The 16,487-nt window shown below is 34.4% G+C and overlaps 1 protein-coding gene across 1 annotated transcript; it reads left to right on the plus strand.

Annotated features, from left to right (window-relative positions):
- Positions 1-13,923: 13,923 nt before the first annotated feature.
- LOC120219373 (ethylene-responsive transcription factor ERF096-like) lies at positions 13,924-14,310 on the plus strand. The gene has a single exon (XM_039216189.1). It carries the CDS (start codon positions 13,924-13,926, stop codon positions 14,308-14,310), a length of 387 nt encoding a protein of 128 aa, XP_039072120.1.
- Positions 14,311-16,487: the final 2,177 nt, after the last annotated feature.

Here is a 16,487-nt window from a genome sequence, read left to right on the forward strand (position 1 = left end):
TCCTAGGGCTATTTCCTGAAAGAGGAAACGGACCTTGCAGCAATGGGAAGATTTACTACCGTATACGACAATAAATAATGTAAGTTAACACAAATACTACCATATGTTTATAAACAAGTTATTACTAGTACACGTTTAACTTTGTTTGAGCTTTTATATTGTTAGGAGTCCAACACTCCATTACAGAGGCTGACACCCACGGAAGCTGAGCTTGCCACTGATTGGTGGCAAGCTAGTAAGCGTTTTTTTGATGACACGGATGATGAGCAGCCTCCACTTCGAGAGCCATCACCTCACCCAGAGCCATCACCTGATCGACCTGACTATACACCTCCACAACGAGAGCCATCACCTATTCTATCACATCATCGAGCCTCTTCTCCACCATCACCTCATGATAGGCGACCGGCAAAGATGCCACAACGTTTATCTCCATGTTCTCCACCTCCACCTCCACGGGATGAGTTAGGGGAGTTACGTGATAAGGTCAATGCCTTGCATGAGGAGGTCGGTACTTTACGCGATGACAATAGTGCATGGCGTGTTGAGGTGTCTACTTTACGTGGTGAGGTTGCCGCTCTACGTGAGATGGTAACATCGTTGTAGAATGAGGTTCATACTCTACGCAACAAGGTAAGTTTAATATTTTTCATATTTAACTTGATGATAAATTTACTCGTAATTTCACTTAGATTAACCATTTTACTTAGATTAACCATTTCACTTAGATTGCTTAGTAAATTCATTCGGTTGCTGCCAATACTGCTAAACTGTTTATTCTTTAACCCTGTGAATTTAGTATTTGTTTTTGGTTGTCTTTTGGTTGAAGTAATGCAATCCATTCAAGTTTCAATTTGCAGAAGAAGAATAGTTTACTTTCGCAACGCGAAAATGACTATCGCAACGAAAGAATTGCAATGTGAAATGAAAATCGCATTGCAATTCTCTCGTTGCGATAGTCATTTTCGCGTTGCGATAGTCATTTTCGCGTTGCGATAGTCATTCGTGTTGCGATTTTAAGTTTTAGATTCTATTCTTCTTCTGCAAATTAAAACTTGAATGAATTGCATTACTTCAACCAAAAGACAAAGACAAATACTAACTTCACAATGTTGAAAATTTAAGTTTCAAGAATAAACTACTACTCTTTATGTTGTCATTGAACCTGCACTAAACCTATATGTTGTCCTTTTAAATGTTTATATAAGTGATTACTTCTGGAATGTTATCTAATGCATTTTGTGAACAATGATAGAATAATGACTTGGGTGAATACCGTGCAAGTTTGAAATATATTTGTCTTTGTTTTCACTGTTTAATATCATGTCTGTTTATTTACTGATTTTTGTATTAATTTATTTTTAGTGGCCCGCTAAGGTGGATGCTCTACGTCGGGTTTTTCTTGCAAGACGGAGTTCACGCATCAGACGGTGTGTACATGCCATTAAGTCTCTGTTCACCGCAATAGTGCGAAGAATCCGTAAGAAAAAGCCCGACTCACCTGTCATCGTTCAAGAGGCCTCCCCTATCGTTCAAGAGGCCCCTATCATCCCTCAAGAGTCCCCTCCCACCGTTCAAGAGGCCACTGTCATCGTTGAAGAGGTCCCTCCCAACATTCTAGAGTCCGATTCACACGACATAATATATCGAATTATTGAGAAACCCCCTCAAGTGCTGGACATGATGGATGACTGGTGGCTTTCGTATAAGTTACCAGCCAGTACCATTCCGGCAGATGAAGTAGAGAGGAAACAACTACCGGAAACAATTCTGGATAATACCCTTTGGGCTAAGACCGCAGTTGATTTTTATCTACATGAGCGGAGCCAAGGGTGTTACGCTGACGTATACAAACTCAACGATGATATGCATTTGTTGATTGAACGGTCTTGGTGGGGTGTGTTATTAGGGGTTGAAGACAATGGCTATTTCGATGGGGGGTAAGTCTTATATTTCTTCTTATATTTCATTTTGAATAATTTTTTTTAATTTATGTAATTCACTAATATATGTCTTTTTTTGTAAAACAACATATTGATGCATGGGTGTCACGTCTTCTAATAGTAAGGGCTTTGAAGAAAAAAAAATACGCGACATACAATTATGCCGACGTCTTTTCACGTAGTTCACTTGAAGAATCAACGACAGGAATCATATGTGTTGGCTAATGGACAAGCTAAACTTTATCCTGCATGGTGGGAGGTCGATAAGGTTAGTATTTTTTTTAATATTTTAAAGGTATTCATAAATAAGTGCGCAATTGAATTATTACTTATGATTACAGGTGTTTATCCCTGTTTTGGAACGTACTCATTGGCTTCTCGTCGAGCTTTAGCTCCCATCCCTGAAGACAATAGTATATGACAACATAATAAATTACATATCATTGTCTGATTTGAGAGATATTATTAAGGGATGGAGCTCTTATTTGGCTAAATTCTTGGATACGATTAATTATTGGACTTATTCTGGAAACAAGAAGCCAAAGAAGTTCAATGTTATAGTTATCAGAGACGAGACCGCTCCACAACAAATGCCGGAAGCCAGAGGGGATTGTGGTCCTCTCGTATGCATGTGCTTGGAGCGTTTGACGACAGGAAGTACACAGTTTCTACCTCCCACCGATAGAGATAGAGGTGCAGTAGGCTTGTGGTTTCGGCATTTTATGGCTAGAGCGATATATTCTAGACGCTGCCTACCTGCATCCGCGTTATGAAAGTGTCCATAAACAATTTGTAAGTCAAATGCAAGTGTTGTTAAGTACCTAGAATTCAATAATAATTTGTTGTTTGTTGGTTTTAGATGTGTAGAAAGTGTTATTTGTGCAAATGTTTGGTTTCTGCAGGTTAATCCTGAAGTGAGCTGCGTGAAATTGATGTATGGGTGCATAAACAACTGTCTGGGGTATACTTTTTTTGATTGTTTAATTGATTCTTAAAAGTCTGATTTGTTTAATTGATGAGGAAAATAAGAATTATTATCATTTTTTGCTTGTTTAATTGATTTATAAAAACTGATTTGTAAAAGTTGATTTGTTTAATATTGATGTGTAAATAATTCTTATTTGTGCTTGTTTAATTAATTGAAATATAAAAGTTGATTTGTTGATTTCAATCTGCATCATATTGAAGGCAAAAAACCTGTTGGAGGTACACTTTCACAACGCTAAACTCAAAATCGCAATGCGAAAGACAAAATCGCAACGCGAAAGTCAATTCGTGTTGCGATAGTCTAATACGCTTTGCGATTTTCTCGTTGCGATAGTCAAATACCCGTTGCGATAATCAAATTCGCGTTGCGATACTCAAATTTGCGTTGCGATTTTCTCGTTGCGATAGTCAAATAGCCGTTGCGATAGTCAAATTCGTGTTGCGATAGACAAATTCGCGTTGCGATAGTCATATTCGTGTTGCGATAGTCAAATTCGCGTTGCGATTTTTGAGTTACGATAATCAAATTCGTGTTGCGATAGTCAAATTCGCGTTGCGATATTCAAATGAATGTGTAATAAGTGATAACAACTGAACATATCATAGCAATGTTCAAACTCAAGTTACTAATATATGCCTAACTGAAAATGTTAAAAGTTTACACATAAAATACACATAATAGTCAAATTCGCGTTGCGATATTCAAATGAATGTGTAATAAGTGATAACAACTGAACAGATCATATCAATGTTCAAACTCAAGTTACTAATACATGCCTAACTGAAAATGTTAAAAGTTTACACATAATACAACGTTTGCATTTAAAAATCACCTAAGTTAATAGTCCCAAAAGGTGAAGCCGGTTGTGATTGGGATTTTGATTTTGATTGCGATTTTGATTGCCTTTTTCTTGACACCATATGCGATTTGGATTTTGATGAGGATCCATATTTTGGTAGAGGAAAAGATGATTATGATGGCACTGGTGATCCACATGTCAACCTTGTATGACCACTTTCCTTGCACCGACTACATGTCGATCTCTTCTTCTCTTCACCCTTAGACGGTATACGATCATGACTTTTTGGTCGGCCAGGTAGCCTTTTGTCCATGGCTGGTGGCAAAACTGTTTGTAAGTCATCTGGTATGTCCTACTCAGAAGGATATGGAATAGGGTAGATAATCTCGGCATAAGTCTGTCGATATACTTCTGTAGTGTAGCAATCCATAACGTATGCGCTTGAATCATCTTGGTTTAGATGAAGAGCAACTTTTATAACATTCCCACACGGATAACCAGATGTTTGCCATTTCATACAACTACACGTCTTTGCATTTAGATCGACAAGCCCATTTATGTTATTATCTAGTACTTCAAACAAAGTGTTTAAACATGGTTCAACTCTCCATGACGTTGACTTCACAACACGTTTCGTTATCTTTTTTTCAGTCTATGGTGTAACACGATGTTCCAATGTTCCTGTAAATTTAAATAAATAATACTTAGTAAAATATATGATAAGTTATGAATTTAAAGAAATAATACATGCATGGTTTCTTTTCTTGTAGTACCACTGTTGAATAGAGGCTCGAAAAAACTCCATTAACATAGTAATGGGTAATTTCCGGGAATGACGACTTAGAGCGTTGATTGATTCTGCACTATTAGACGTCATGAAACCATATCTTGCTCCAAGTTGATGTACTCTTGACCATCTTTCAAACCCGACATCTTCTAGTGTTTGAGCACACTGAGGTAAAACACGTCTTAAACAATTTATATGCTTATTAAAATCCACTTCCCGATAAGCTTTTACAGCCTTCCAGTATGTCCATTTGTGATTTTTTATACCAGCAGACCTTGATTTTAGATTTCTATATAAATGAACACCACAAAGTCCATGAAAAGCATCTGTGAAACACCTTCTAACAACGTTGTCAATTGAGTTTGCCCTATCGGATATGATTGTCAGATTGCTAATATAACCTATGCAATCCCTAAGATGCCTCATAAACCATGTCCATGAATCAGAGGTTTCAGATTTGCCAACCCCGTAAGCTATTGGCAGTATCCCATTGTTAGCATCCATGGCTACTGCTAATAAGTTTACTCCAAGGTATCGACCTTTTAAATGTGCTCTGTCAACTATAATAACTGGGCGCATGCAAGTAATAAACGAACGAATCTACAAAATCATATACACAAGAAATATAATCATTTAAATGTGAAATACATGTAACTAACAAAAATGAGTCAATAAAATTATATTGATTTACTAACCGTAGCACCAATGGCGATAAACATCAACTCAAAGCGTCCATCTCTATCTGTTTTGATATGAGTTACCGACCCAGGATTTTTCAGCTTTAAATTGTGACAATAAGCCGACAGTTGGGCAAACGATGCTTCTGGCGACCCCCTCAACAATTCCAAGGCATAATATTTGGTTCTCCAAGCTTGAGAATATGAGATACTAATCTTGAACCGAGCATTCATGTCAGTCATAATTCCATGTCCCCGATATACCCTGCCATTCAAAAACATTAACTCAGCCAGAAAACCACCCAACACCTTTTTGTTTGCCTGTCTATGGTGAGGAAAAACTTGGGTTCTTGAACATGTATATTTATCAATAAAAGTCCTAACTTGAAATATTTCGCAATCTTTTATCCTCTGTGCAATCATACGCCACATACAGTTTTTGTCAATCATACACCTTGTTTCGAAACGATATTTGCTTGATTTGTTAACTTTTAGTTGATAGCCATCTTCCACACATTTCGTATACAAAACTATCTTCAAGTCTTCATTTGTATCAAAACAATCATCTTTCTTTATACGAATAATTTTTGTGTAACAATCAACTGCTATTTTTACCAACTATTCTTCCGGTATCTGAAGTAATTATGGCATATTCCAGTTATACTCCCGTGGCATTTTCTTCGGGGACTTTTCTTCGGGGATTTCTTCTTCTTCTTTTTCTTCTTCAGGGTTATATGAATTACAGAATGGATGTTCAACATGTTCATTCACAGTCGTAACTTCCTCCTCATTATCATCAACAACATCTTCCTCGGCAGTGGCTGTTTCATCATCAAAATTCGGGTATTGATCAATATCAAAATCATTACACGCAGGGTCTGTTTCTTCTTCTGAAACATCATCAAAATCCGAGTATTGACCAAGATCAAAGTCTGGGTATTGACAAAGATCAAATTTTGAATACCGACTAGTACTCACAATTTTTTTCTGTTGGCTCATCATCGTCTAACTGGTTAATACGAAAATCGGAATTTGGTGCTGAAAGTTGATTGGGATTTGGATTAAGGAAAGGTTGTGGGTTTTGAGATTATGTTTGGTATTGGAAATGTGGTGAAACAAAATTTGCTTGGTGATGAAATTGTGGTAGAACCATTAAATTTTGAGCACCATAAACTGGGGTTGAAAAACTTAGTTGATTACTACCCGCTACTGACCCAACTTCACTACTTCTAGGTTCAACAACATACAATGTAACATCATCTTGCGAAACACTAATGTAAGTAATGAATCGTTCAACATCTTCATTGTCAGTTAACAAATAAACTTTACATTTTCTCTGATAAGATAACCTAAATCCATTTAAGGACTCTAAATTCAATTTATTTGCAACACGTAACATTAGAGTTTCATAAGTAAACTTTTTTAATGACAGTTTTAGTTGAAGATTCATGGGTAAAAGCATATATTGTAAAACACCATGAACATTCTCTCATGACCCTCCAAAACACAAATATATCCAAACATGATCAACATTAGATGATTTCATTATTGTAAATTAATTTACTAAACAAACGAGCTGCGAAACTAAAACTTGTTGCCGGATGGGGAAGGTTGTCGTTGGATATAAGAACGGATGTCGCCGGAGAGAGTGATAGATGGAGATGGAATGAGTTGCGATTTAGGGATTTAGGTTATGAGTTTCTTCTGCTGCGTAGTTATATACCCAAAATATTTGTGTTGCTAAACTAAAACCTGTTGCGAATTTGAAATTCAGTGTTGCGGCAGTCAGAATCGCGTTGCGATAGTCAGAATCGCGTTGCGATAGTCATAATCGTATTGCGATTTACATATTCGCATTGCGATTTACATATTCGCATTGCGATAGTCAAAATCGCGTTGCGAATCTGGAAACTGATTTGCGATACTGGAGATCACGTTGCGAATTATCGATCACATTGCGATTTAGTTGGTCATTTTGGCAAATCCAAAAAAATTGGTTAAAATCGTATATTATAAGGCATTTTTTGTCACTGAGGTTATTTTCTCAAAATTATATTATAATGACCTTTAGTAATTAAAATTATATTAATTTTATATCATAAAAGAATTCAAATAAAATAAAATTATTAAATGAATTTAGTAATTAAAAGTATGTTAATTTTATAGAGGTTCTGAATTTGAATAGTTGCATTGTACTATGCAATCATCATAGACTATTTATTTATTTTTATTAATTTGAAGTATAAGACAATATTTATTCAAAAATAACTATCAACCATTTGACAATCATCATAGACTATTTATTTATTTTTTATTAATTTGAGATAAGTATAAGACAATATCTGTTAAAAATAATTCTCAACCATTTGACAATCATCATAGACTATTTATTTATTTATTTTTATTAATTTAAAGTAAGTATAAAACAATATATGTTTAAAAATAACTCTCAATCATTTGAGATGAACTCTCACCCCCTCACATATATAGTACTTGAACTCGAGACCTAATAACACTAATTTTTTATCACTAAAGTCATTTGGTTCATGGATCAATATAGATTATTTTAAAAAATATATAAGTAAATAATATTTTTTCTCAATTCCAAGATAAACAATTTTATGTCACAAATGTAATTAATTATCTATCAATACGATTTGGAGACGGACATCGATGCAATCGATGTCTAAAACATGGCTGCAATTCGGTATTCTTCTCAGCTTCCCATCTTCTATGAACACGTTCAAACAAACGGGGCATTCATCGTCTTCACCATTGTTGTTTTGTTCATTATTTTTCTTGAATCGAAATATATGGATTGACCTTATCACGGATACGTCCAGCCCTCGGTGCTCGACCGCCGCCGTTAAACCGTCTTCGGGTCGTGTCCGAGACAGCGAGACACGGTGCCGGTTGAGGCAGCACTTGATGACGAAGATGTAGTAGCTGACTAACAAGAACCCGGTGGCTAAAATGCCGATGACGGCGATTGCTATAATGGGGAAACTCGTGTCGGACGAATGTGAACGGGAGCCCAAGATCGAGTTCCCCGGCGTTGTGATCGGCTAAATTGCTCGTTGTGAGACTCGGATCGTGTTGGAGTAGCTTTTACTTGCAAGATCCATTAGAGACAAAAAAGGAGATTAAAGATGAAATGGAAGATAATTTTCCTTTCCCCCCAAGTCCACGTGCGTAGAACTACCACTGCTCACTAGAAGAATGAGTGGCTTCAGCCCATATTTGTTTGAGTTCTATGGCGCCGAAGATCATCATCGAGTAACTATGGCTTCTTTTAGGATGGAAGGAATTGTGAAACGATGGTTTCGTTGGATGTAACGATGCCAACAGTTCATGGGGTGGAATCATTTTGTGGATGCGATTAAAAGGAGCTTTACTACCACGGAGATGGAATCGTCGGAAGGAAAATTGGCCAAAATTATGCAGACAACTACAGTGGGAAACTATCAAAACAAATTTGAAGAAATGGCCTTACAAACCTCTCACTCACCAGAAGCATTTATGATCCAATGCTTTATATCTGGCTTACGACCTGAAATCAAAAATGATGTTCTCATACATCATCTAACCACCATTGGCTAGATTGCAAGAAGCAACGAACTTTGAGACACGAAAGATAATGCGTCGAGGATCAATTCAGAAGCTATCGGCTTTGTTGGCTATGCCTACGATCACTTTAAATGGGTCAAACAGATCGTCAGGCCAACCCCCGCCAATGGATACATGGTTACACAATCCTACGACTACGAGTGCACAACCACATCGTATTTCCATAGCAGAAGCTCATGCTAGGAGAGAAAAGGGCCTTTGTTATTACTGCGATGAAAAATATGTAGTTGATTATTAATGTAAAGCACCACAATTATTCCTGTTAGATGTTTATATCCAGGAAGGAACAAGTCTAGAGGAGTCAAACCAAACAAACTTGTGTGGGAACAAGAAATCCTAAATTACAATTTAGATAACATTCGATGGTGTCGTTCAATGCTTTGGAAGGTTGTTATACACCTAATACATTGCGAGTAAGTGTAATTATAGGGCAAGAGATCCAAATTCTCATAGATGGTGGTAGCACTCACAATTTTATCTAAACAAGAGTAGCGAGACATTTGGGGTTATCGATAACAGATGCTCCTCATTGGTAGAGATGTGGAAGCAGATGAATGAATGTTGCTCGTTGTGAAAGCGGAAGGATTTGAATGGAAGAAGATAATGGAATTGTAGAAGATGGAGATATATGGATAATTGTCCTATCGAACTCTCCTAGTTGCAATGAAAATGCAAACTTGATAACTGACTCTAACTAGCATTTCTAATCGCAATGGAGAGGCAAACCAAAGTGTGAAGATCTCTCTCACGAAGAACTTGAAAAGAACTTAATTAAAAGAAGCTACGAAAACACAAATAATCAACGCTTGCAAAAATAAAACTCCCGTTTTATTATTAACCAAAGAAATATATTTTACAATGATGGATGAAGCCTCATTTATATAATAGAGGAGTTTTATCAGTCCTAAACAACTAATGAATAAAATAATAAGAAACTAAACATATTTTAATTCTAATTCCTAATAATAATAAACTAAGAATAATGTTTTTACTCGATCTTAATTCCTAATAAAATAATAAATGTAATCCTAAAAGATAATGCATTATCCTATATTAAATTATATTATAAATAATCAATAAAAATATTAAAAATTCGTAATATTTTATAAAATCCCGTATTAATCCGTATAGGAATTTCTGCATGCATTGTCTTTACAAAAATGAGTGTATCTTGAGTTCTCGATATCGGATTGATGCGATAACTTGAAGAAGAACTTAATACATGCTCAAGTCATGATGAAAAACCAAGCTAATAAGAAACAACGAGAATTAGAAATACCAGAGGGTAGCTGGGTATTTATCTGTTTGCAGCCTTATCGATAACTCTCGTTACGTTTACAACAATCACAGAAATTGGGTCCAAAGTTCTTTAGACCGTATCGAGTTGTGAAAAAAATGGGACAAGGCTGTTGAAGGGTGGGTTTGAATTATTTTCGATATTGTCGAAGTCGGTGACAGTTGTCGACGAGTTTGATTTGATTGTAATTTTATTTTATTTTCGTACCACATACATATATTTTTTATTTTGATTAATGTGGAGTAAGTACAAAACAATATTTGTTCAAAAATAACTCTCAATCATTTGACTAGTACCATATAGATCAAATTGAAAGAATTTAAAATATAAGAGACTAAAATGAGAACTTCAAATTTTTTCAATAAGATTACATGTAACATATCCTTATAAATAACGATATATTTATGTACAAAAGAATTGAATTTTCAAGTCTAACATATTAAAAAAAAGGAAGGAAGTTCAAATTTTAAACTATATTTATAGTTCAAACTCCAAAATTTAATTCCTGCAAAATTCATGTTTTATTCTCTATACTTTCATTTCCTTCCATTTTGATCCTAAAATTATTTTTTAAAAAAAGCAAAATCGTTACATTACAAACAACTTTATTAAAATCGTTTTTAACTGTTGATGACTTTATTTATTATTATAACATTAATTTTATTTTTTAAATATTTTTTCATAATTTTTTTAAAAAAAATTTCAACATCATTATTATTTACATTAGTTTAATCCAACAAAATTCACTGAAAATATTTTAGACTTCAAAGCATTTATAAATTTCAAGCCACTCATTTAGCATGAGTGACGTGGATTGGAACAACAAATCAACAAGTGACGTGTACAAAAATTCAAAGATTTGACGTATCAGATCACGTGGGAGCTCACGTTGGATGACGAAATCGCGTGAGGTTCTGAGCTGGAAATCAATAAGAAATCTAAACAATTTTCAGTCTTTTTAAATAAATAATATAAAAAAAGAAAAATACGTTTAAAACGTCACTACATAAGGACTATCAGATGCGTTTAGAACCGACCATTGTTTTAGATCCTTAAATTATTATTTTTTTTTAAAAATAAAAAAAATTTATCATTAAAGTCAAATTAAAAATAGGTAAATTAGCTGAGTTAGTAGAGTACAAGGTTCTTAACCTTGAGGTCGTGGGATCGAGTCCCACGGAGGACATTTCATAATTCGGAGGTCTCTTACGGAAACTGCTCTCAATTTGGTGTTGGAGGTAACCTCCTATCTTACCTCTCCCTTACCTCATACATATGAGAAAAAGGGACATGCATTTTTATTTAAATTAGCTGAGGCTTGAAAAGTAATTTGACTTTCGTAAAAAACTAAAATCAAGTCAACAATAAGGTATATTCTCTTTCCTCTATTTATAAAAAAAAATGGTTGGTCCTTGTTTTCATATGTAATGGGGTAATGGGAAGGTAATATAGTAGGCTGCCCCCAACACCAGGTTGAGAGCAGCTTCCGTAAAAGACCTCTGAATTATGAAATGCCCTCAGTGTGACTTGATCCCACGACCTCAAGGTTAAGAACCTTGTGCTCTACCAACTTAGTTGGCTGGTATGTTTAGTAAATTTTTTTAACGAGAAACTTACGCTCGTTTTATTTTATTTGATTTTTGTATCTCTGAAATTTTATAATTTTATGGTAAATTATGTATTTAGTACCTAAACTATCAGTTTTCGTCTGTTTTAGTACTTAAACTTTTAAATTTTTCAAAATTATACATAATGTTTAGTTTCCATTTCATTTTAGTATCCGTCATTAAAAATTTAATGTGTTTAGTACATGAATCATAAGTTTTGGACCGTTTTAGTACTTAAACTTTAAAAAAAATCAAAACTTAATGTTAAATTTTGAATGAGAGTACTAAATGAAACAAAAATTAAAGTTTTTAACGTTGGAGTATTAAAATGAAACAAAAACTAAAACTTTTAGTATGATTTTGGGAAAAAATTAAGTATTAAAATGGACAAAAACTAGTAATTCAAGCACTAAATATGTAATTTATCCAAATTTTAACATGAATTCTTATATATGTATACTCATTGCATAAAATTATACTCGTCCCTTATTTTTAGTAAATTTCATCTACAAACTTTGAAATAAGTATTTTTTTTAAATACGAGTAATGTTTCTAAATTTAAATTTTAAGATTTATATATTTTTATCCCTTTAAAATTCGTTTATAATTGTTGATTGATTTTTAATTTTATTTTTGAATTTTAACTGAAAACATGATTATTTCTAATTTAAAAGTTCACAAGATTATATGTAATTTAAGAAATTGGGTAAAGTACACAAATGGTTCCCCGACTATAGAATACTACTTTATTAAGTTCCTAGACTATTAAAAGTTATAAAATAGTCCTTCGACATAGAATGTTACTTTGTTAAGTCCCTAGACCCATTAAAAGTTATAAAATGATCACATGACTATTTATTATGTTTCAAGCTTGTCATTTTTCGTTAAAAAAATTGACGGTTGTCTAAGTTGGACGTTAACATGGTGACTGAGATATGATAGTCGTTTGAGATTCTGATATCAAATTTTATCATATCACATTAAGCAGGTTAATATTCAACTCGTAATACCGTCATTTTTTTAATGGAAAATGACGAGTTTGCAATATAATGAGCAGTCGGGTAACCATTTTGTAACTTTTAATAGTCGAACAATTCAACAAAGCAACACTCCATAGTCGAATGATGATTATATAACTTTTAATAGTCAATGAACTTAATAAAAAGTACCCTATAGTCGGAGGACCAGCTGTTTACATTACCCTAGAAAATTCTATGTGTATCTTTACGCGAAGAAGACAAAAAGAAAAGGAAAAATGAGAATAAATAACATCGATTTGGTCGGTGATGATGAATTGAAATAAAAATTTCAATACTCGCTTTGGGCGGTCAAATCAAAATGTTTGAACATGTCAAGAAATTTATGCCTCATTGCTTCTTTAAGGTTAGTACAATCTGATTTTACTTTTATTAATAAGCTTTAAATAGGAAATAAATATATTCAAATTTTTAAAAAATAAAGGACGAATTTTTAAAAAATAATAGGAAATTGGGTTGAAATAACAATAAATCGTTTTGGTCATTCGTTGTTAAAAAATTAACACAACTGTTGACATTATATTTTATTTTTCAATGATGATGTAGCATTATCTTATGATGACATGTCAATGTCATCATTAAATTCTTAATGACGGGTGACCAAAATAAAATCAAAACTTAACATTAGCGAAAAAATAGCTGAATGACTAAAACGAAACCAAAATGATAGTTGAGTGATTAGATACGTAGTTTACCCTATAAGTTTTAAGCTTTTATGACTAAATGTGAACGACCTCTTTGAAAAACTATATACCACCCGAAATGAGTGTCAATTAAACCCAACAAATTGATTCCTTTCTTTTTGTACTTGTCCGACAAGTATTCGGACTCCAAAATTGAATTGATTTCGAATAAAAATATTTTATAATTTAAATTAAAGCAATTAATTATTATTTTATGTCAAATATAAGTAAAAATAAAATGATTAGTCGTGGAATATTATGGATTTTTTTGCATGGTATATAACTAAAATCAAACGTGTTAATAAGAAGTGACACCATAGCCATCACCTTGACCATCGAGATACATTGGACAAAGAAAGTCCTTGAAAACCACGTGGGATCAATTCTCAGCCAAGAAATTTTCCACGTGTTTTAATTTTGTAGGACCTATAACGCGTTTTAAAAACCTAAGCCATGCAGATAATACGAAGGCGCTGCTATGGAGGGTGCAGGTGCATCTAAGGGCAAGGAAGAAGGGTCCGAGACGACTCGGTACCGGGGCGTACGGAGGCGGCCGTGGGGGAAGTTTGCGGCCGAGATACGCGACTCGAATCGGCACGGCGCTCGTGTTTGGCTAGGGACTTTTAACACCGCGGAGGAAGCCGCCCGAGCTTACGATAGAGCCGCTTATGCAATGAGGGGTCACCTGGCGATCCTCAACTTCCCGCAGGAGTATCCGATGGGCAGCGGCGCCGGCACGGCTGCTGATGCATCTTCTTCTTCGTCGTCTTCAGGGAAACAAGTCCTCGAGCTGGAGTACTTGGATGATAAGGTGCTTGAAGAGCTCCTTGATCAAAATGATGATAAAAAGGAGGAAAAGAAGTGAAATTCAAGAATAATAACTTCACATCATCCCATTATTTAGGGCATGATTTGTTCATCTTGGACCTACCAAGTGCATTCTTCTTGTTCAGATTTTCACATTGGTTAATGAGCTTAGCCTTCTTGATTTTACTATTCTTGTTTGTTTTTACTAAACTGTCACAACTCACTGTTACAAATTAGTGATAATAATATTCAAGAATAGGACATAAAGGAAGATAGTTCTATTTTCCCATTGCCATTGTTGATTGGAGTAGTAAATTGTGCTTACCAGAAAGGATTGGGCAAAATATACTATTGAAGAAGATAAAGTAGGAAACTATTATTCAAAACTCCTAAATGTTACACGAATCAAGTTACTTCGGTAATAAAAGAATTATTATAAAGAAATAAGTTAAAAAGAATTAAATTTGAACTTTAAAAATATCCGCTTCGATCTAACCCAAGACAAATCCACACGTTTGGATTCTTCTTCAGCAAGGGTTTTTTTTAATATTATTACGAGCTCAATTTTTTTTCTAATATTTATTATTATGAGTCTACTTTTATAACTTTTCTAATATTTATTTAAGTGTCCAATTTTTTGTCATATTTTTTAATATTTGTTACTAAAGGCCCAATTTTTTAATACTTGAGCCCAATTTTTTCAGTACTTTTTATAAATGTCTAATTTTTTCAATATTTGTTTATTATGAGCATACTCCTAAAATTTACTTTTCTTTTAATATTTGTTTTTAGGAACACTTTTTTTCAATATTTGTTATTATGGAACTAGCCTTAAAGTTTATTTTTTCAACACTTGTTATTAGAAATAATTACTTAAATAACGATATTTAACCACAATAATGACCATTATGCAGTGATAACGATATCGTCTGAAACTGCGATATCCACAATTGTTATGTGCACAATAGCATATGTTATTAAAAAAAATCACAATCACGATACTTGTAGTGGCTGCAATATCATCCTTTATGCCAGTAATAACAATAAACGCAAAGCGGTCAAAAACATGAATAAAAACTGTAATTTAAATCCTTGATAGGGGCCTAATTTTTTGGTTCATCCAAAGGTGACCAAAATCTCAGAAACGGGCCTGCCTATTCGTTTGGCCAACACCCGGTGTTCACGCTTTTGAACTTGTCGTTGGAGATGAGCCGCGGATTATAACACGAAAACAACATGAATACAGTGGTTACCATGTGATGGATACAATATTCATGGGGATGGACTTGCCTATAGAAGATCTCCAACATTAACAACCAAAGCTCCGAGTCTGCAAGGAACATCAACCCATTAATTATGATGAAGAACTTGCAGACTGCCCATTTGATCTTGTAGAAGAATGGTGATGATGTTACTGTCTTTGTGATTGGTGATTCATAATGTCAATTCTGGTTCAGGACATGGAGGATAGTAATGCCCTATAAGGAACATATAGTCAGTGCAACCAATGTCTTTAAGGCAACTAGGGTTAACCCCAAGAGCCTCAGACAAGAGTTCAAGCAATGTGAAGGACAATGTCATTACTTGCTTGGTGTAATCCATCAGTATATCTGCAATACAATTTACAAAAAAGAATCGGCTTTATCGAATATATGTACGAACGCTAGCATAGTTTATAACCACTTACTTGCAAACTAGAGGCAAATCTGCATGGTGAGGAGGATCATCACAGACCGTGATACAAATCAAACTGTCCCTCCAATTAGCAGCTTGTGATTTGAACAAATCATAGTTGCTTAGGTTGTTGAGAATGCTCCAAAACTGGGGAGTTGAATATGTCAATCCAGAAGAAACGGGCCACAACCCCACGTTTCAGTTTTTTGAATTCATAATGCCTATTTGTTCTCTTTATTTGTTAGTCACGATGGGCCATACTCCTATTTTTAGGAGGTTGTTTTTTCTTCTTTAGTTGTTTGAAGCCTATAAATAGGCTTGTCTAACTTGAATAAAACGTGTGGCAAATTATTTCAATTATTGAGTATCCCTGTTTTTATGTTTTCTTTTGCATCTGTGTTTTTTAAAAACTAACAGTCTGGTATCAGAGCAAGGTTTCGTCGATATCAATTGGGCGTGAAAGAGAGAATCACGAGAGATTGAGAGAGTATGGAAACAAATTCATCCTCATTATCGTAACTGCTAATTCCTCTGTTTAGCGGTGAAAAGTATCAGTTTTGG

Source organism: Hibiscus syriacus, unplaced genomic scaffold, assembly GCF_006381635.1.
Source record: "Hibiscus syriacus cultivar Baekdansim isolate YM2019G1 unplaced genomic scaffold, ASM638163v2 tig00000778_pilon, whole genome shotgun sequence".
In the NCBI taxonomy this organism is placed as follows: domain Eukaryota; kingdom Viridiplantae; phylum Streptophyta; class Magnoliopsida; order Malvales; family Malvaceae; genus Hibiscus; species Hibiscus syriacus.

Bases quoted from the DNA above. Each gene is read 5' to 3' on its own strand.
- LOC120219373 (XM_039216189.1), top strand. From the start codon at position 13,924: ATGGAGGGTGCAGGTGCATCTAAGGGCAAGGAAGAAGGGTCCGAGACG.